Genomic DNA, 22,363 nt, shown 5'->3' on the forward strand with positions numbered 1-22,363 from the left:
CGGCCACTCGTGGTGCTCTAGGGAGGAAGCTCAGAGCCGATGGGCATCTGGTGCCACTTCCGGTGTCAGCATGACTGTGGTCGTGTACCTGGGGCTCCTTTGTCACAGTTCAGGGGCTTGGCCAGGTTCCTCCTTGTAGCCCTTATGGCCACCCTGGGTGGCCCGTCCCATCTTACTCTGAAGTGACAGAGGGGACATGGAGACCCAGAGGCGACATCTGAGTCACCTGACTCAGTGCTCAGTGCTCAGTGCTCAGTCACCTGAGCCCAGTGCTCTCCCCCAGCCCATCCCTCAAGGCCACCTTCCCCAGCAGAGCCTCTGGGTGGCCAGCATCTGGGTGCTCCAGAGGCTCCGTGGGGCCCCCCACTGGCCTCAGCCACAGAAACTGAGCCAGGTCCTCGTTATCCCCAGGGTTGAGCGGGGACAGCCTGCCCCCCAGGCTGGGGCGGCCCTCTCTGTGTGGCCTCCTGGGCCGACGCCGTCCCCCTGCCCTGCGCAGGCAGCTCCAGGACACCGGGCCACTAACGAGACAGATGCCGGCCGCTCTCACGGTCCAGGGCCATCCCTCATCCGCAGACAGCTGGGCAGCTGCTTTAATTAAAAGGGCTCCATGGCTCTGGGGAGATGAATTGAGGCCAGCTCCTGTTTGTAAATGTTCCCCGCAGTGTGCACGGAGGTGTCTGGGCAGGCCCTTCTGGGCGGGGCTGGGTCCCTCTCTCAGGCTGGGGCTGGGGGTGGGGCGGGGCTCGGCAGGTGTCACCGGGAGTCAGCACAGGTTCTCTGGGAACTGGGGATCTCAGCGGCGCCCCCCAGAAGTCTCTCCTCAACCCTCGTGCTGATTGTGCCTCTGCGAGCCCGGCAGCTGACTTAGAGGTTCAGAATGGGGCTCCACAGAGAGTGCCGTCCTCGTGCTCGTCCTTACGCCGTGGTCATTCCCGCGGTCCCCGTCCCCGTGGCCACTGCGGTCACGGGCTCCCGGGCGGCTGGCATGGTGCCTGACACACGCTAGGTGTTTGGTAGTCAGCTGTTGAAGGAAGGAAGGAATTAAACAAGGTGCCCCCTGTGCCCGGCGCTGGGAAGGGAGAGATGACCCGACGCTTTCATCCTCTGAGGGAGGATGGAGGGAGACGCCCCGTCCCGGGCTGCGATGGTCTGTTCCTGTGGAGGCAGACGGACACCCTGACGTCAGCCCACCTCTCCCCACCGGGCACTTCCCACCTGCCTCTTTGCCGCCTTCCCCTGTTCCTGCCCAGCCTCCGTCCCTGCCCAGCCCCCCGGCCCTCGGCCAGCTCCCCTCCCCCCCGGGACACGGAGCGTTGCTCCTTCATACGCGGACAACCTGACCTTGCTCTAGCAGACGGTCGCTGAGGGGGCAAGGGTTTGGGGCAGGCAGGGGTCTGGGTTCGAGTCTCCACTTTGCCAGCTGGTCCGCCGAGTGACCTTGGTTGAACCCCCAAGCCTCCGTTTCCTGGTTGAAAACGCAGGTGTAGTGATCATACCCACTGCGCGCGCTTTGGGGTTTGGGGGGACCCGGCACCTGGCTGACGTCGGTATGCGTCTGGTGGTCTTGTTTTCACGGAGTCTCTCTTGGCATGAATTTACATCGCGGCTCCACTCCGTGCGGGACGTTGGGGACATGTATGGCGGTGGACAGCACGGGGTCTAGAGTGCTCCACGTGGGGCCCCGCATGTGCGACTCTGCCCACCCCCTGCTTCCGGGGTCTGTGTGCAACAGAGGAACGATGCAGGCGGTGACTGAGCTGGGGACCAGCAGGGCAGCCCCTGGCCACTGGGTCTGGATAGGCAGATCACACCTATGTCCTCGGCAGTGCACCTTGGACAAGGTCCTTGGAAGTTTCTGGCAAAACACAGGTCTCACACATACCGGGAAAGGGGCCCCTCACTGAGGAGTCCCAAGTGGGCCTGGCCTGCCTAGTAAACCTATTTATTTATAAACTACCTACTGCTCCCTCCACTCAAGGATGCTATTTACTCAAACTTTCCATCCCGTGTGAAATGGTGCCAGGGAGACAGACCGCACAGGGGACCCTCCTGGTCCACCCCCCGTGTGCCAGGCATGGCCCCTGGGCTCTAGAAACAAGCTGGGGTTGGAGCTGGCTCTTGAGGTGTTCCTACTGGTCTGAAGGGGATAGATAGTCTCCCCCGTGGAGATAACCCAGGCAGCTTATATAAAGGGCCCTTTAGAGGGGACAGAAGGGTGCGGGAGTTCTCAAGAGATGGCTGGTGACAGTGGACTCTTAGTCCCTGTGACCGGCAGGCCCCGTAGGGAATGGGGGCTCCAGGGAGGGCAAGGGCAGGCCACTGGCCCACAGACACAAATGCCTCTTTCTGAGATGACGAGGACTTACCTGTATGGGAGGGGCTTTGCAAACACAGTCCGCGCCCCCTTCTCAGATGCACCTGGATCCTGGCCTTTCAGAGAGGGGAAGGTCAGACGCCCCCACCCCTTTTTCCCACGCCACCCTGCTGGAGCTCCCTGGTGGCTCTCTACCTCCGTCTGACCTCTCAGACAAGTCCTGCTTCCTTGTGAATAGCATTTTCTTGGTCCCAAAAGCCATTTGAGCTTGAGACCACCAGCCAAAGGGTGCCAAGAAGCAGGAGTGCTTTGACTCAGCACTGTGGGTCCCCTCTACTGAGCCATTCCAGCCCGAGGTTGAGGGGGAAGAGGGTGAGCCTGTAGGCAGGGTGTGGAGCAGAGGAGGGGTGTTCAAGGCCAGCAGCACGGCATGTGCAAAGGTCCTGAGGCATACGGCAGAAGAAATAAGAATAGTGTGCCCCTGGGACAAGCCCATGGACAACATTTACAGGGCATCTTGAGAACTGAAAGGCAAAATCAAAGCACCAGGGGGTCCCGGGAGAGGACCCTGACCTTAGGCAAGCCCATGTCTGGCACTAGTGTCTATGTGTCAGCCACTTCCAGGGAGCCTCAGGGGAAGGCACGCTGTGTGCTTGGTCTCCAGGATGGAGCAGCGGAAGCCTGGTCCTGAAGTCGGGCAGATGAACAGGAGTCGGGCTGAGCAGGTCTGCCTCAGAGCCCGGGTTTTTCCACTCTGCCTTGAGACTGGGGGACACCTTGGTTTCCTCTTATGTAAGGGAGGTCCAGCCTGCGTGTGTCTGTGCGTGTGCACATAGGTTTTTCGCAGGTGCTGGAGGCAGACTTTCCGGGCGAGCTTGGCATGGGGTGGTTTTGTGGCGATGGAGGCTTGTCCACCTTGGGGTCATACGTCCTTGGGCAGGCGACTCGGCTGAAATAGTTAATCCTCGCAGCTTCAAGGGGCTGGTACTATTATTATTCCTGATTTGCCAACACAGAAACTGAGACAGAAAGGCTATGCACCAAGCATTGTTCTAGGCTTTTCATGTGCACTCACGTTTAGTGCGTGTTTACTATTAAAAATGAGGCAAGCGGGGGAGCAGGGCGTATAACATTCTTAAGTTTTTATCTTGCTCCTTTTTTTGTTACTCTCAACAGAGTGCCCAGGGACACAGAGGGGTGTGTACGTGTGTGTGTGCATCTGTGCACGCCTGTCTGCCTGGGTGTGTGCGTGCGTTCGCAGGTGGGCACGTCTGTGTCTGCGTCTGCGTGTCTATGCATGCACAGGGTCTGAGATCCAGTTTTCTCCCCTGTGAGATGGACAGGAGCGTCCCAGTGCTGGCCACCTGGCAGATGGGAGGCCAGGATGCACAAGGGCTTGTCTGGGGGCTCTCTGTGTCGGCACCAAAGGCTGGGTTCTCCTCGGGTCTGGTGGGCAATGTCAGTCTGCACCAATCTGCTTTTGGGGTTCGGCCTCTAAGCTGGTGAAAGGGAACATCTACGAAGTTCTTACTGTGAGACATGCTGCGGTGCGTCCCCACGTCTCAGAGGCTCAACATGGTACAAGGGACGTTTCCTCTCCGTGCAGTTGCTGGGGCCAGTAGGGCGCTGTTCCCTGTGGTCATTCAGGAGCCCTGGCTCCTGCCAGCCAGAGGCTCTGTCCTCCCGAGGTCCTGAGTCCTCTGCATCTTTAGGGAGAGAGGGGCGGGGAGAGGGAGAGGGGGTGGACAGAGAGGAAAGGGGAGAGACACAGGAAAGGGGGGTGGAGAGAATCATGAGGCCGCCGCTGATGGGCCAGGCCGGAACCCCGCCGCTAGCACTGAGTCATACGGCCGTGTCTGTGTGCAGGGGACAGTGTGAGCCGCTGTGTGTGCAGGAGCAGGAAGAGGTCACGAATGTGGGTGGGCGCCCGCAGTCGGGGCTGGAACCCACCCGCGTCTGTTGCTTCTTGACAAAATGAGCATCTGTCCACACTTGGGGCCCTGGAAGCGGGTTTGCTGCCGTCAGGCTCCCGCAGGTGCTGAGCAGGGAACAAGTTCGGTTCTTCCGGCTCTGCTGTGCCCTGGTCTCTGCAGGCCCTTCCTGCACAGCGGGAGCTCCACGGAGCAGCCCCGAGCCAAGGACCCAGTAAGACAGGCAGAGTCCCAGGCCCTCAGCCCTCCCGGCTCAGGACCCGCATGGTCCTGAGATCCCGGCCGTCCAGTGCCCGTGAACACCAGAGCTCAAGAAGTCTCGTTTGAAAAGGTGCAAATGCAACACCACCAGTCAGCTTAGGAGGTGTCCGAGGGGCACAGACGTTTGTCATCGACCGTGTCCAGCTCTAGACGTGCACCCTTGTCTTTGCTCCAGGCCCTGCTGTCTCCAGGGGCTTGAATCATGCCCATTTCACAGATGAGGGATGAGGGTCTTGGCATCAGGCTGTGTAATTCCACGTCACTTGGAGCCCTGTGTGTCCCGAGGTCCTTGGGGGATTCGAGGTAAGGAGGAGAGACACTTCCTGGAGAAGGTGGCCTTCGCGTGAGCGGCCCTTGGGGAGGGCAGGCGTCCACCCGGTGGAGGGCAGGGAGTGTCTGAACAGAGTGGCGGACCTGCCAGCACACGGGGCTGTGGCCGCCAGCTCTGACCCCCTGCGCTTGGAGCCCAGGGCAATTTGGCCTTCCAGGCTCTGCGCGTTCCTCCCCGTCGTTCTTTCTGGTGTGAGCGGCGTGAGCTCTGTTCGTTCCCGTCCTCTCGTGCATCCAGCGCGAAGTAGCCCTGGGGAGACCGTCTCCGTCAAACAGCAGACGTGTCGGTTGTTCCTTAACGAACGGGCGCGAGGCCTTGCTTGGTCTCACGTTTTCTCATTCGGCCACGGACGTTCACAAGTCAGCTACATTTTGTAGACTTTTCCCCGTGAACTTCCTTTTCTAAATGTGGGTTTGTTTTACCACATTTTCTTCTAGTTTCTTTTTTGGGGGTGGGGGGATTTTGTACTGTGGGTGGGGAGGAGGGAGGAAAAAGAGGGGGGAAAAGGAGGGGGGACTCTACTGGGAAGGGTCACAGGAGGCAGGAAGGAAAAGGCAGGCTTCCGGCGTGTTCTGGAAGGTGCCGGTGCCGCCGTCCCCGCAGTGGGACTGGGGTTGTGTGTGGCTTCAGGGGCCTGTGGCAGGAGCTCAGGTCGGGGGAGATAGGGACCTCTCGCCACCTAAGCCGGGGGAGTAACAGCGGCGTCTCCACACCTAAGCCGGGTGGGGTGGGGGGTGACAGCGGTCACCTGCAGAGGGCAGCCCCTCCCCCAGAGTGAGGGAGTTTTTAAGGCACTTAGCTCGGTTCCTGGCCGAGCCAGTGCCCGTCCACCGCCGCGGTGGTTGTGGTCAGCGGCTCCTCACTAGGACTGTCATTCCCTGTCGTCAGCTCTGCCATTGACGGGTGGGGACTTCCGATGAGAGACTCAGCCCAGGACCCGTGTCCCTTTGGGAAAGATGAATGGCTCTTCCCTCTGCGGCTCAGGCTCTGGACGGGCCAGGGAGACCCTGGCTGCGGCAGGACCAGGTCCCTGCGGCCCGAGAGCACCCGCCAGAGGGCGCCCGTGCCTCTTCGGTCGCTGCCGGCTGTCCGCTGAGCAGGCGCGGGAGGGTTGACTGTGCGGACACAGGAGGACGGCTGGAGGGATGGATGGAGGGAGGGACGGAGGCTTCCAAACAGCCTCAGCCCCTCACACGCTTCCATGTCCCGTGGCAGAGGCGTCTCTGCAGAAGCAAAGTGGTCTGGAGGGTGGAGGGCCCCCGCCTCTCCCAGGGGCAGGGTCCATGCTTCTGGGGTTCAGGCCCAGGGTTTTCAAGTGGCCGGGGCTGACCTTGACCTCGTGGTGCCACGGGTGTCCCTTGTGGTCGGGTAAGAGCTGGGACTCCGGTGGTGCCTCATCAGAGCCCCACACCCTGAGAGATGGGTGTGTTCCCGTCTCGTGGCTGGAGGGAGCCGGCTGGGCCACCACCAGCCGCCGCCAGCCTGGTCCTCACCACTGGGTCAGAGGGTGCCACTGACTCTGCCCCCGCAGGCCGTGCTCCCATGATCAGGGCTGATGTCTGTCACCCGTGTCGGAGGCCCGAGCGGGGGTTGGTCAGGGAACCCAGAGACTGTGGGTGCCGACAGGGGAGTGGTCCTCAGATGGAGGGCCGGTGTTAAGTCTGTGTGTCCCCCACCCCACCCCTCCCGAGCACACCCACAGGGAGGGCGATGCCGCCGAGAACCTCGACTTCTCCAGAGTGGCCTCAGTACCCACCACCCCCGAGCCTGTGCCCAGCCTGTGGCCAGCTCAGCGCCTCCTCCCAGAACCCCGCAGACCCCAGACCTTCGCCACTCCTCCTTTCCCTCATCCCCAGGTAGAAAGAAGGAAGAGCTTTGCTTTAAAAACAGTGGCTTCTTTACGCTTTTCATTGAAGTAAAATTCATACAACAAAACTCACTTGTTAGCACCTTCAGTCCAGGGGCGTCTCCAGATTCGCGGACAGGTACAACCACCTCCTCTGTCTAGTTCCCAGACAATTTCCTCATCCCCAGAGAAAACTCTGGACCCCGCAGGCGTCCACTCCATACCCCATCCTCCTCCCACCCCCAGCCTCGGACCCCCACTCGTCTGCTTCCGGCCTCTGTGGATTTGCCTGTTCTGGGCCCTGCCGGGAATGGAGTCCCACTGCATGCGTCCCTCGTGCCTGGCGCCTTCCAGTTGGCACAGTATTTCCGGCTCATGCACGTCCTTCCCTGGTCGGAACAGCCTTCCTCCTCAGGGCCGAGCAATATTCCATCGTAGGGAGGGACCGCATTTTCTCACCCGCTCATCCGTGGGCGGACCTGTGGGGCGCCCCTCCCTCTGGGCTGTTGTGAAGAGCGCCGCTGTGAACGCGGGGTACAAGTATTTGGATACTTGCTTTCAACTCTTTGGGCTCTAGACCTCAGAACTGCTAAAAATAATTTTTAAAGAATGTATTTCTTTGTTACTTGGGTCTGCGCTAAGAGCCGAGAAGGCTGCCGAGCCACCGTGAAGCCCAGCTCCCCGTCCTGCTGACGTCCAGGTGGGCGCCTCCCGTCTGGAGCAGCGTCCCCTGCATACACCTGTCCCCACCGCCCCCAGGCTGCCCGATTCCCGCCTTGCAGGGACGTTTTAGGGAGACACACAGGGCTGCCCAGGCTGCTTTCTCATTCATACATTGGGATGATAACGCTTCATTGGACTGGATCCTCATATCATGAAGGAAGAGCCTGGGCTGGGGTTTCTGGGCGTCCGTGGCCTGAGAGGCGCTCCTGAGGTGACCACAGACCAGCGAGATGACGCAGTGTCCGCTGAGCTGCGGGAGTGGCAGGCTCCCGTGGCCAGCTCGGGCTGTGTCCTCCCCGGGCACCCCGCGTCCCGTCCGCCCGGCCCTCGCACAGCGCGGAGGAGGAGGAAGCCCTGTCGGGAGCTCCCGTCAGAAACCCATGCCTTACAAGCTTGTCTGTTTTTCAAAAATAAATTTTTAGGTTCCCCCCCCCCCTTAAGACATAAAATGAAGGGAAACCAAAAGGGAACTATTTGGAAAATCAATACTAATTTTAAAAGCATACGAGGGAACCGTTCTTTCATTAAAGAAAACCCCCAATCTGCCAGGTTTTCCTCCAGAGAACACAGGGTGCCAAACCTGTGAATAAGCAAGTCTCCGGGGCTGCTTCATGGCTCCAAGAAGGGCTGAGGGCTTGGGACTCGGAGAGCGAGGGCCCCGGGTGAAGAGCCTCAGTGTTCTCATCTGTGGAATGGGACCCCGCGTTCGGGAGTGCAGCTCCCCACAGGGGGTTTTAGGAGGGGCTGCGGTCACCCGGCAGGTCCGTGCCCGCCTCGGTGTGGCTGTCCCGTCTGTGGGGGCAGGGCTGGCCCCGGCCCACGTGGGGAGGTGCCGCCACGGGCAACGGCACCTCTTGCTGCCTCGGTTTGTGCCTCTGTGAAGTGGACTGACTGGTGGTCAGTGCCCCAGCGGGCTCACGGCCACAGAGGGAGGGGGTGGGCAGTGACGTGTGCCGGGGCTCCCTGACCTTCACGTGCTCCCCTGCCCCCCCCCCCCCGCCTTCTCTCCTCCGGTTCTTGTCTCCTTCCCCTCATTTCTGGAGCATCACGACCTCGGTTTTAGACAGACAGATGGTCTGTGTTATTTTGTTTAATTTTGTTTGGCCTGTGCCACGTTTTAAAATGTCTAATTAGATACCAATTAGATTCCACAGTCAAAAAAAAAACCCTGGAATTTCCAGCTTCTCCTTAAAAGTCAGGAAGTTGGGTCACCCTGGCCTCTGCCCTGTGGACAGGTTGGGGCGCAGCTGCTTTCTCAGAGGCCGGAGCTGTCCCCTGGGCCATGCACCCTCCCACTGGTTCGCTCGCACCCCACCCCCGCACCCCATCTCCCTGCGGATGACCCAAGGCGCTTGTAAGAGAAGCCCCTTTAGGTGCGGGGCAAAGGGCTGTGTTGTCCATACAAAACCCCTCTTCATTGTTTGCAGTCGTGCTAAGGTGTCGAGCAGGTGAGAGTTCACCAGTCGTGATCAAAACAGTCTGAAGCCAGAACACTCGTTGGGGAACAGACCGACTGTAAGTAGGGCTGACCCTAGGCTGGGCGCCGACACGGGCGGAATGATACACCCCGTCCCTCAGTCTAGGGAATTCTCCTCTGTGGTTGTGCTCATCCTCATGGTGCTGAAATGACTTCAGTGGCTCTGGACATCACACTCTAGCACCCTCCTACTCTGTCAGGAAAGAGCAAAAGGCTTACCGGGTTCAGGGCTGGGCTGGTGACCCAGGCAGAGCCCACAAGAAGCATCGGCCCCTCTTGGGTTGGAAGGGAGACCTGCACATAAGTCCAAGGTCATGTGGTGGTACCCAGTTCTGTTACATTGCAAGAAGGGTGACCCCACCTGGGGCAGCTGCACCAAGGGGCATCCCTCTCTGATGAACGTGGACAAGCTTTGTGGTATCTGGGAGGGACTGCTTTACTCCGTAGCCCGGAGAGAAAGCCCTGGCTTAGAGGGTCGAGGTGGCTTTCCCAAGGTCATGGTCAGTAAGTGGCAGATGGTGCCTGATACAGACCTTGGGAGTTACAGACCCTACCCAGGAACCTCCCGAGAACCCTTCCTGCCCATTCTCCACCTCTCCGTCCCCCATGGGCCCCATGAGTCATTTGCCTTTTTGGTGTTTGCAGACACCTGGGTCTTAATAATCATGTGGCGCTCGTTCGGGGGCTTGAGCAAGACCAGGGCGATGGGAGGGAGGGTGAGTGGGATGCTTGCTGCATTTTGAAGTGGGAGCCAGCCAGGAAGCACAGGGGGCTGAGGGCAGCTCCCCTCCCTGCTCAGAACCACCCTGAGTCACTCTTCAACGGAAAGTGTGCCTATTTTCATTCCTAACAGCACAAAAACCTTGTGTGTCCTTTATAAATATTTCATTCTCTGCCAGCAGCGAGTTCCCACTGCCCAGTGTCTGTGTACAGCCACCTCCTTCCCTGCGCGGGGCGATCTGTCCCCGCCCCAGGCGACTCTGGGCCGGAGCTGACGGCCACGACCACCCTCACTCGGCCCTGGCTGGGATGGTTGCTGCCACTCAGGGAGCAGCCCAGCAACCCCTGAACTTGACAAAAGAGAATGAGGGTGCCCGAGGAGAGAGGTGACCACCCAGGCCCCCGAAGGGCAGAATCAGGTCTCCAACCTTAGTTGGCCTCATGCTGGGGGCCAGTCTTGTCCCCTCCACTGCGATGTCCTGGAGTGGGAATTCAGAGGTAAGTTGATCTCTTCTGGCCGGGGAATCAGGGGGGCTTCAGGGAGGGGCGGTCCATGGCAGGGAAGCTCGGCCAGCTGCGTTGTGCTAAGCTTGGGGAAGTCATTAGGCTCGCTGTTGATGGGCCCAGATTGAGCCCAGGGAGCTCAAGGGAGCCACAGACAGTTCTTGAGCACTGGTGTGTCAGGAGCGAGGCTGGGCCGTGACCCACAGAGCCCAGCTGCCTTATTTACTTTTCCCAGCACAGAGCGCTTGCTGGACACTCACGGCATCTTTAATGAAACACTGCCCAGAACAGGAGCAGGGTCTGGGTAACTTCTCGTACCTGGCGGCTGTCAACCCCGGGAAAGTCTAGTAGGAGCCAGCCAGGACCACACGGCGTCTTGCAAGGGAGGGCCGCCTTCTAGCCAGGGCTGGTTCTTCGGGGAGCCCCAGACCCAATAGAAATGTTTAGTTTTCTGACCCTCCTTCCCTGTATCGCTCCCCGGAAAGCCGGGGTTTCTTCATTTTATCTGTCGCCCAGCTGCGGTGAGATGTGGGCCTCTTCTCAGCAAGCTTCTCCCAGGACAGGTCAGGAAGGCCGGCCAAGTATACTGATGGGGCCATGAAATTAGCTGGATGACACAGTGTCTTGGGCAGAGCTGCCCCCCCTCAGCCACCCTGGGCTCAGCGGTGGGCTCGGGACTGGCCATACTTCCCAGGCAGAGCCCAGAAGGTAGAAACCATTGGCCTTGGTGATGCATCCGTCTCAGTTCTGCATGCCTCCCCCGTGCGGTACTCCAGGATCTCAGAGGTGCATCGGGCGTGGGCAGTACTGCCCTCAGAGCTCACGATCTGGCCAGAATGCAGTGGGAGGAAGGGAGGGGAGGACCCCCTGCCAACGGCCTGGCCATGGTGGCCTCCGCGGGGACCCTCAAGCAGACTTGCTTGGTGTCTGAGGGTCAGAGCAGTGCGGTCGGGGGGTAGGGCTGCCCTGGAGGGCCCCGCTCAGTGCCCCACCTCCAGGTATCATCACCTGGAGTTGAAGGGTCCCCCCAGGAATTTGGGGACACAGCTGGTCGCAGGCAGGGGACCTGGGGATCTGACAAGAGCCTGCTTCTCCTTCCAGCTTCATCTCTCCGCTCTGTTTCACAGATGGGGAAACTGAGGCATCCTGGGACGGGGCAGGAGCAGAGCAGAGTCCACAGACAGCTTTTCAAAGTGGGGTTTATTGTTTTTATAGTCCGTTGGCCCTTTTCAGATGTGAAGCTTTGAAAGCCCATTGCTGGCCTGCTGTGTGGCATCGGGGTGGCGTGGCTGCCTCGGGGCCTCGCTTTGCCCCTCTGAGTATGGGGAGGCCGGCCTTCTCCAGCACCGACTTCACACCTCCTCATGACGAATAACCTTGTAGCTCTCAGAACGCCCCAGCCCCCTCTGGGCTTAGCTCATGGGCACCGTCCTGGAGTGGGGGTTCATGTGCTGGGACATGGGGGACAGGGCCTAGGGTCTTCTTTCCATTCTCCTAAAGCTTCTTCCCCACAAGCACCCGCACCAGCTCCACCCTCCCGCTCTGCCTGCCCTGCCCTTAGCGCTCCTGGTGGGAGAGCCAGGATCCTGGGGCTCAGGACTGGTTCTGGGCCCTGCCCCCTGCTGACAGAGAGGGCCCAGGCCCAGGGAGAGGGGCTGATTGGTAAGAGCCAGACGGGGCCGGACACACGGAGCAATGCCCAAATGTCCGCATTCCAGCCGGGGTGGGCAGCCTGAGCAAACTCCCGTTCATCCATCAAAACCCCAAAGGTTCCTTAGAGGCAGTAACCCCAAGCTGATGTCCCAGTCCGAGCTGGGTGCTCCTCTGTTCTTCCCTGGCCTCTGACATGTTCCAGGCAAAGCAAAGGATTCGGACACTGTGCTTTGCCTCCCTGGGAGCTGGTGGTCGGGTCTCTTTTCCTGATTCTCCAGCAACCCACACAGGGCCTGGCCTGGGGAGGGCTAGAGCTGGCGTTCAAGCCCTGCCCACCCTCCCCCCCCCAACTGCACACTTCCTGGGCTCCAAGCACTGGCCACACCACTCAGGGGAGCTAAGCCAGATCTCAGGACCTGGGGTCCCTCCGACAAGGACTCTGCTGCCTCATGGCACCACGGGCCCTTGAATTTGATTCAGGTCTGCGTCCTTATCAGCCCCTGCTCGGGGCCAGGAACCCGTGAGCATCTCTAGGGCGGGGCCTTCACTTGACCCAGTGCCACTCCAGTCCCTCCCAGCCAGCCCCACGGCCCTGCACAAACACTGCTGGGGGGAAGGATGGGGGCCAGAGCCTGCCGGGGCTTGGGAGGCTGGGGTGACACCTCCCTCAGGGATGAGGGAGGCAGGCTAGGGAAGGTGGGATGATGAGGCAGCCCCTCAGACGGACTCCTGGGTGCTTCATCTGAGCTCCCGTGTCCTGGATATTGGGGAGCATGGTGTTGGGGTGCAGCACGGAGGGCTGCTTTTCAGACTGTCCGTGCAGTCACCATCCTGGCCAGCGGGCCCTATCCCTGGGGACCTGGCCCCCTGTGGCCACCCAAGCAGCCTATCAGAGCCAGCACTGGGGACCATGAGTAAGTCTGTCTGTGACCCTGCACACGCAGAAAGATCAGCAGGAAGCAGGGGAGGGGACACAGCTTGGTGTGGATGGACGCTGCGAGCTGCTGCGTCCCCTGGGTGCGGGGAGCTTTGCCCACGGTGGCCCAGCTGGTGGGGCTTGGGGGTGACGCTCGTGCTGGTCAGTGCTGGTCGCCTGCAGGGCTGCCAGGCCCAGGGCTGGGGAAGGACAGCCCCATCCCCTGCAGGGCGGCTACAAGCTTCTCTCCTCTCCCTTTCTCAGCCTCATCCCCCACATCCAGCCTGTGAATTGAGGGACGCTGCCGAGGTCACGCGGCAGCGGTCCAGAGGCCTTCATCTGGGATGATGTGGTTTCTGCGGCTCTTCTGTGCCCGGTGCATGCCTTCTGAATGCTGTGTAAATCATGGTTAGACATTGCTTGGCCAAAAGGATGAATTACTCATTTGCAGTGGTGGAAGGACCAACGGTCTTGTCCTAGGTGGGATTCCTAAGGTTACGTTGCCCCTGTAGGGCTCGGAGGGGGAGGAAGAACTTGCTCTGGTGCCTGGGGGGCCTGGAGACTTAGTGGGAAGACCGGAGTGGGGATGTGGCTATAGCTCCTGGGCTCCCAGGACTGGTCCTAAGCGGGGTTTGGGGATTGAGATGATCAAGAAGAGGCAGGTCACCTGGGGGTCTTCCGTGGCCTTGACGTCCATGCCCTCAACCTCCGTCTAATGCCCCCTCATCCTGGGCACTGGGAGGGCCCTCATCATGGGCTGGCTGGCTGGAGGCCCTTGGGAAGATTTGGGGGGAAAGGAGTCCTTGTGGATCCCCTGTGACAAGCACAGGGCCTGGGACACAGTCAGCGGTCTAGACACATCTGAATGGAAAACGCTGGAACAGATGAATACAGCTCCCAGCCCAGGGAGGCCAGAGTGTGTCCGTCCAGCCACTCACAGACGAAAAGCCTCATCTTTTCAGGACCCAAGTTTTCACATAGGTTCTGCGAGAACAATGCAGATCTGTACCTTGCTGTCCTCTGGGGAAGGAGAGGCAGTCCTCCCGGTGTCTGGGGTGGGTGCATTTTGCAGCTCTCCTCTCACCCTGGTACCTTGTAGACAGGATGTACACTCGTGGATGATAAGTATGTACCAGCATTCCCTGCAGCTCACATGTCAGTGTGCACACCCTGTGCTTCGAGTGTCGTGCCGCGTGCATACACACATGTACTACATGCACGCCGTCCGTCCACAAAGGTCGGTGTGCTGTGGCTGTATTGTGTATGCGGTTTAGGTATTGGTGTAATGTACATGGTGTGTGTGCCTGTATGTTCCCAGTGCGTGTGTCCCTCTACCCGCTCATATACTGTTAAGTTCCAAAGGCACGCGTATATATTCTGTAGAAAGTACCCATAGACGCGATGTCCATGTATCGTACAATTTAGGCATACTCTGTGTGTACATGTGATAGGGGTAGACCCGTCCACACGCAGTGCCTGCTGCGTTGTATCTGAGCAGAGACGCTGACCAGTGCAGAGTACACGGAGTGTATCCATTAGGGCCTTTGCAGGAAGTAGCACTCTCAATCTGAGAAACCAGCAGGCTCTTTTTTTTTTTTAATTTTTTTTTATTTTAATAAACATATAATGTATTTTTATCCCCAGGGGTACAGGTCTGTGAATCGCTAGGTTTACACATTTCACAGCACTCCTCATAGCCCATACCCTCCCCAATGTCCATTTCCCCCCACCACCCTCTCCCGTCCCCCCTCCCCCCTACAACCCTCAGTCTGTTTCTTGAGATTGAGTCTTTTATGGTTTGTCTCCCTCCCAATCCCATCTTTTCATTTTTTCTTTTCCTACCTCCCCCCAACCCCGCCCCCCCTGCCTTGCATCTCCACTTCCTCATATCAACCAGCAGGCTCTTTATAGACTCTTCTGGAAAGTGTGGGTCTGGTGGAGGGAAAGCAATCCGGGAGGGTGTGGCATTCTGGATGAGCGATGATGCAGAGCTGTCTGTGTGTCTGGGAACAGTCACTGGAACTGTGGACACCAGCTGTGAGCCTGCTGGCAGGGGTGGCTTGTCACCAAGGTCCTCACCTTCCTCCCTTTCTCTGACCTCCTGACCAACTAACTGGAAACCAAAGAACAGGGAGGAGGTGGGTGCATCCGGATGGGGAAATTGAAGACGTCCTGCCTGGCTGTCTCTTTCCGGGAAGCATCGCACACTTAGCAACTGGTCTGCCATTGTGGCGAGAATGCTCCTGGGCCCAAACCACAGGGCCATAGAGGTATCCATGTGGAAGGCCTGGAACTTTGGGGTGTTCACCTCCCACACTCTGTCACCCACACACCTCACTAAGGCATGACCCCACTGTAATGGAGCAGTGAGATATGCCACGGGGCATCAGAATGATGGAGTCCATTCGTTCTGCAGAAGGACAGATGGCAGGCGACCGGACACGGGGTTTACAGACATACCACTGTCCAGCCATGGGAAGGAAACTGCTTCTGAACATCATTACTGGCAGGAATGGGTGGGTTCTGGGCACCCCATGGGCAGTTTTTGACCTGGTCAATGCCACGTTGGTTTCCTCTAGAAAATATATCACATCTGGAGCCACTAGCTAATATCATCACCTTAGTCCGTTTCCAACCACCTGCCATTCTCCACCCTCCATGTGGCTTTGGTATGAGCTGTGCAGGTGAGCTCTCTGGAGATACAGTGGGATTCCCACCCCTGCATTTTGTATAAATATAAACCCTCTTGTTTACCAAGATGTGCTTCTTTCTTTCCTGAAGACCTAAGCCTCCATCTGGTATCATTTCCCTCTAGGAAGAAGAACTTCCTTTGGTAATTATTCTGTGCAGATCTACTGGTAACAAGTTTTCTTGAATGTAAAAATGTATTTTGACTTCATTCTTAAAGGATATTTCCTGTGGATGGACAATTCCAGGTTAACGGCTTTTTTTTTTTTTTTTTTAAAGCTCCTTGAAGATGTTATTATACCATTTCCTGCCTCCCACTGTTTATGATTAGAAGGAAGCGGTATTCAAATTGTTCTCCAGGTGATACCTTGTTTCTCTCTGGCTGCCTTCAGGATCTCTCATTGGTTTTCAGCAGTTTGACTCTGATGTGTGGTTTTGTGTTTATCCTACTTGGAGTTCACTGGGCTTCTTGAATCTGTAAATCTGTGTCTTTCACCAAATTTGGTTAATTTTGGCTATTCAAATTTCTTTGGTCTTTTCTCTTTTCCTTCTGGTTTCCTTCTCGTTTCCTTCCTTCTCCTTCCTTCTCCTTTTGATGCTCTCCTGAAGGTGTCTGAGGCTCTCAGAATTTACGATAATCTGTACTGCTCTCTGTTCTTCAGCTTGGAGTTCTGTTGCTGCGTTAGTCACTCTCCCCATTACCTTTCTGTTTTCCCCTTCTATCCTTTCTGGCCTGACTCCAACTTCATTTTTCCTCTTTTGCAAGGACTATGGGGTTTTTTGAGGTCAGTGGTGGCTCAGGGGGATTGAGGACCAGAGAAGATGAAGAGAAGGCATCTTGGAGGCAAACAAATGATGTCATCTCTCTAGTAAGAGTATGGACCCTGGGGCAGGTAGGACATGGCACAAATTCCTGCCAGGGGAGGGACAGACAGACCATAAGTGATAAAGACTTGGTAGAGAGGTGTGGCCTTGGGCAGTCAGATGAAGTTTCCTGTGGGAGACTGTAGGGACCAACCAGACCCCAAGACCTCCACCCCCCTGCCCACTGAGTACCAGGCCCTGGACTAGGTGCTGTCTGACTCAGCAGACCTGCACAACCCCACCTGGGAATTATTATCCCATGTAACAGAAACTAGGGTTGGAAGAGGTTGTCTGGTGTTCAAGATAATACAACTGGTTAAAGGACTAGGAACCTGTGAGCATATGGCCTAGGGTAATGCCAGGGAAGCCTTTCTTGATGGGGCAGGATTTGAGATGTTGGAAGGCCATGTTCATCCTCCAAGCTCTCGGTCCAAATATTGCTTACGATTTGAGGTCTGGTTTGTTTGTTTGTTTCTTTCTTTCTCCTTCCTTCCTTCTTTCCTTCCTTCCTTTTCTTTTTCTTTTTGGGCAGTATTAGTCCCAGAACTTGAACTAGGGCTTACTGAGTCTCATGTTCTTGTCTTCCTTACTGAGACTCAGGCTTAATGAGTCTCATCTCTTGTACAGACCCTATCCTGGCTCTGATATTATTACTAAGTAGCTGAAGGACTCCTGGGGGGTAACTGCACCCTTCTAGTACCCCGTCCTCATTCTGAATGGGCGGGAATACAGACTCAACTTTGCACAGTTGACGTAGGGGATTAATGAAGTGATGTGCTTCGAAGTTTCATGAAGAATTTCAAAAGCACTTACACCTTTGTGGTTCTTAGAGGATTACTTGCTCCCTCTTTCCTAAGAAGCCCAGATTCACACAGTGGCACAACTGTATTCCTTCATTTATTAAAGAAATAATCTACATGCGACGTGTTACTCCAGGTGTGGGGGATCCAGCAGAGAACAAAACAGATACAAGTCTTTGCCCTCATGGTGTTTATATTACATACTCTGTAGTTAATCCTCTTGATTCAAAAATCTCTGCTTCTAAGCCTCATTCTTGGTACTTGAAAACTCTGGGTTCAAATCCCAGCTCTGAAGGACTCAAGTTATCCTACCATTAAGTAACTAACTCAGTTTTCTTGTTGTTGGTGTCAGACCCATTATGCCTCCTTTGTAGGGTTGTTAGGAGGTCAGAATAAGGCCCTTTGGACAAGGACCCCACACAGACTCTGTTATGCAACAGTAATGCCCATCCACGGTGGACATATTTAATTTTCTCCCTTGGACTCACGACTTTTGCGGCTTATTAGCGAGTATGCTGCTTTTCCTTTCAAAACCTTGGTTTTGCTCTGAGAAGAATGTGCTGCTCCTCTGATCTGAACTGCCCCCAAATGAAATGCCCCAGAACACCCCTCCCATCCCTAAAGTGCCTTGTTCTTCTCATCCCCTCCCTCCAGGATATGGGCAGTCCGTGACGCCATCCCCATGGAAGTGCCCCGGCCCCTTTCCCATCCTAGCCTCCCTCCCTCGTCCTCCCCTTTCTCTCCCTCCCAGCTGACCGGCATGCCCAAGCGCCGTCCCCGTGGAAATGCCACGTCCAACCGCACCACGCGCCTCCCGGAACGTTCCTCACTCCTTCTCTGTTTCTCTCCCCCGCCCCTCAGGTTACGGGCACGCGGCCCCCGGCACCGACGCGGGCAAGGCCTTCTGCATGTTCTACGCCGTGCTGGGCATCCCGCTGACGCTGGTCATGTTCCAGAGCCTGGGCGAGCGGATGAACACCTTTGTACGCTACCTGCTGAAGCGCATCAAGAGGTGCTGCGGGATGCGCAGCACGGAGGTGTCCATGGAGAACATGGTGACCGTGGGCTTCTTCTCCTGCATGGGGACGCTGTGCATCGGGGCGGCCGCCTTCTCCCAGTGCGAGGAGTGGAGCTTCTTCCACGCCTACTACTACTGCTTCATCACGCTGACTACCATCGGGTTCGGGGACTACGTGGCCCTGCAGACCAAGGGCGCCCTGCAGAAGAAGCCGCTCTACGTGGCCTTTAGCTTTATGTACATCCTGGTGGGGCTGACGGTCATCGGGGCCTTCCTCAACCTGGTGGTCCTCAGGTTCTTGACCATGAACAGCGAGGACGAGCGGCGGGACGCCGAGGAGAGGGCGTCGCTGGCCGGGACGCGCAACAGCATGGTCATCCACATCCCCGAGGACGCGCGGCCCGGCCGGCCCCGCTGCAAGGCCGACGCGCCGGACCTGCCGTCCGTGTGCTCCTGCACCTGCTACCGGCCGCAGGACCACGGCGGCCGCGCGGCCGCGCAGCACAACTCCTTCGGCGCCAAGCTCGCGCCGCACTACTTCCACTCCATCTCCTACAAGATCGAGGAGATCTCGCCAAGCACACTGAGAAACAGCCTCTTCCCCTCCCCCATCAGCTCCGTCTCCCCCGGGTTACATAGCTTTACCGACAACCACCGGCTGATGCGGCGGCGGAAGTCCGTTTAGGGTGCGGGGCGGGCGGCGCGGGCAGAAGCGGCCGCTCGTCCACTTGACCTCGAGCTCCACCGGCCCGCTCGTCCGTCCCTTCGTATTTATTATCAGTATCCTTTACCGTCGTCCTCATTCTCTGTGTTACTTCCTCTCCTTCCCTTTTCCGTGGTTCCGCCCCCGCTCCCCCGTGCTCCGCTGTCCCCTCTGCCCCCACCTGCCCCCTCCCCCCCGCGAGAGACAGAGCTGGCCCAAGGGAAGAGAAAGGCCCGTCCTCCTCTGAAACTCGCGTCTGAGCATGAGCATGGATTTCTTCCTTCCTTCCCAGCGAAGTATGCCTTACACTTCTCCGCGGCCTGCCCCATCTCTGGGGTGGCTTTCCCAGGACAGGGGCGAGACCAAGACCACCAGGCAGAGCTGAGAGGACACCCAACCCAAAGTCGCGCACCAGGCCGCCAGCCCGCGAGTGCCCACCCACGTGCCGTCTGACCCAAGTCCTCTGCGTCCTCCTCCCCCAGCGGTGGGTGGTTGTGGGTGTGTTCGCGTGCGGACCACGTGTGAGTGAGGGCGTGCACGCGCCCGTGTGCTTCTTTCTGTGTGTGCGTGTGTGTGTGCGCTCCGCGTGACGAAACGGAAAGTTTTAGGTATTCACAGATTTCTTTCTCCATGACACAGTTCTGTTAATAACCTGCTTTCAGCGGCTTCCAAACAAAACGGGGAAACCAAACCCATGGGGTTTTGATTTATCATTCTGCCAAATCAAGCATGTTCCATGAGCGGTCTTTCTCCCAGACGTGTCATGACCATATTTTTTAAATGCTACGTTCTAAATTATATTAAACTTCTTTTCAAGGGGACGGGCGGGAAAGAAGACGTGGCTCCTCTTCGCTTGCCAGTTCAAAAATTTTTTAGAAGCATGCACTTTGTTCAACTGGTATGCATTATCCACGCAAGACAACAAAACTAGCAATGAGCAGTCCAAAGCCAGTAATAACATTAATTTATTAAAGGCATTTCTATCCCCTGCAGCCCCAACGATTTACCGTGTGACTGGGAGTGTCAGGGGAACCTGGAAAATTGTTGGAGCCACAGAATGTTCTGTTACTTCCCTCTTATTTATAGGAAGGCGGCGGCCATGGTGGGGGGTTCGGCATCTACCTGCGTAAGTGAGATTTCTAGTTTGGGATGCTTGGATGAGAATAGGTATCAGGTGGATGTGGTTTATTTTCTTAATAAAAAAAAAAAACCTGACAGGGCATTCCTTGTTTAAAAAAATATATATATGTATTTCGAGAAAGACAGTCTCTAATTGCATTTGATTTGTAAATAAGGGCGACAAGTCTGTGTTGGTCTCAGGAAGTGTTTAGAGGCAAAGGAGCGGTGTCTTGGCCTGCTGGGAACTTGTCAGTCTCAGGGGACAGTTTTCCTGAGTAGTGGAGAAATTCCTCCCTGTTGTACCCTTGGACAACCCCAAGGGAAGGCCTGTTAATCTCCTCGGGGAGGGCTAGGCTATAGAATAGGGTACACTGGGGGCCTTGCCGATGACAGGAATAAAGAGAGATCTGGAAACTAAATTCACAGAGGTGACTTTCACTTCCCTTGACCCCCGCCGCCCCCCCGCCATTTCTAGAAGCCACCCGTCTTCCCATGCCTTTTTCATAGACTGAACATCCATGGCTCTTGGATAGAAACAGGCTTTGGCTTTGGCCCAGAAGGAGCAGTGGGAGCCCCCATGGGAATCCCCCAGAATGGAGGGTCTGCTCCCGGGAAAGGGACCGTCAAGATTCCTGAAAAAAAAAGGCGCCAGTGCCCCAGGCCCCGAGCGTTTGGGCCATTGGACTGAGACGCAGCCGTCCAGATTCCTCCAAAATGGAGGGCCCTGTAAGGTGTGTGGGCCCCGGGCCTGTGGAAGGGGGGGGGGGGGTCTGCAAACCGCCATTCTCAACCTTCAAGGTTGTCTCGAGTCACTCATTTTTAAGTATATATATTCTTCATTTTAAGGTTCTAAAATCTGTCCAGAGAAGGGCATTATTTCCCCCTTGGAAGAAATTTTTCTTTTCTTTTCTTTTTTTTTTTTTGGTCGGGGTGTCATAGGTACGAAACCAGTGGATCTTTGCAGAATGTCTCATGCTTCGGAGGAGAGTGCTGGGAAGCCGTGTGGGGTTGCTTGTGAAAACCTTTGTAAGGTTTGTCCTCAACTGGGGGGTATGATCACCTTCGATCTGCAAGGGCAAGCGAGGTACGAGAGGCTGAGAGGTTTGCTCAGAGCCGGTCCTGGTCTAAGCCGCGCTCCGATGCAGGCACCTGCTTCTCTCTGTCCACGGGCAGAAGCTCCAGGCCTCCGGGGTCAGCCCTTCGTTCAGGGCCGATCCCCTGAAGAAAGTATCTGTTTAAAGGGGTCTTGTCCTGTTTAAATGCTTCCGGTGGCAGGGAGATCCTCCTTCCCTGGGAAATGGAGAAAACATTCCATATTCCGCATTTCCACAGACCGGCCTGTTCTGTGCAGCTTCGAGGGATGCAGGATGAAGTTTTTCCTGTTTGGTGGTGACCATCAACGTAAGCATTGGACCAGGGTGGACTCGGTCTGGCCTCCACCCCCTTCCTAGTTCTCGGCCCTGGGCCACGTCTCAGCCCTCCGAAGGGCCGTCAGGGAGTCCCCTCTTCCAAAGTTGAATACCCTTGTTCATGCTTGGAGTACTCAGGGCACAGTGGGGCAGCTTGGTTTGCTTCCTTTTCGATGTGCATCTTTTTCTCAGATGGCCTGGGGTGGGCTCTGGCTGAGAGCCCTCCATGTACACCAGTGAGGTGCTTTTACGGGGGACTGAGTCGGGGCCTCCAGGGACCTTCCCTCCTGATAAAATGGGGCTGGAGCATTTCCATCCGGAGAGCTCAGCCGCCTGAGATGGCCCAGTCAGCAGGAGGATCTTCAAAAGCCAACAGGCTGCTTGGGCTGGGGCACCTCACCGAGCTCCCTCATCTTCAGAGGAGGAAACCGGGGACCCGGAAGGGGGAACCAGCAGCTCAGATCAGCTGGCCAGCCCCTTGGTCTCCCCAGGCCTTTCTCCTCTTGCTGTCTTCGCGGCTGCTGGGTCACTGCTGTTGCTTATACCTCAAAGGTCCCTCTGCGCCTCGGGCCGAGTCTGTTCCTCCCTCCCGCCGCGGGTGACTTCTTTCCTAAGTCTGGCTTCTCGGCCCGTCCTTCCAGGCGGCAGTGCCTGCTCAGCCAGAGGCAGAAGTCACACGAGGCTGTTTGGAGACAGGTTTCCGCTTCCTTCAGGACGAGCTGAGGCAGGGCCACGTTCCCCCAGAATCGCAGAGCGCTGGCTGGCCACCCAGTTCTAGAGGTTGGGTGCAGGAAATGTGCCTCGTGGTCCTTAAAGAGCTTGAGACTTGCCTGAATGGCTTTCCAGCTGAGCAGTCTCAGTCTCTCCGCTCCACCAAAGACAGGAGGAAGGCGGGTCGTGCGCGGTGCGGGTCTGGGCTCCTCCAAGAGACCTCCCCGTTTTGCTCTTGACCACACCCACGCTGAGCAGAAGATGCTGTCGTGCCGCAAGACCGTTAGACTCTTATTTACCTGGGGTGAACCCACGGTCCAGGTTTTGAGATGCCTGCTTAGTGCCAGAGCTGGGATCAGGTCTCTTCTCTCC

General features: G+C 57.2%; 1 protein-coding gene across 1 annotated transcript in view; it reads left to right on the forward strand.

Moving 5' to 3' along the window:
• The window catches only part of KCNK9 (potassium two pore domain channel subfamily K member 9), a gene marked incomplete at both ends in the record, with an annotated part of 74,529 nt that extends 55,795 nt beyond the window's left edge, over nt 1–18,734 (forward strand). Inside the window, one exon of the mRNA XM_080802236.1 lies at nt 17,893–18,734. Within this exon, the coding sequence (XP_080658362.1) occupies nt 17,893–18,734 (842 nt within the window). The remainder of the gene's footprint in view (nt 1–17,892) is intronic.
• Between the last annotated feature and the right edge of the window lie 3,629 nt (nt 18,735–22,363).

This window comes from Martes martes (assembly GCF_963455335.1).
Source record: "Martes martes genome assembly, chromosome: 4".
Lineage (NCBI taxonomy): Eukaryota > Metazoa > Chordata > Mammalia > Carnivora > Mustelidae > Martes > Martes martes.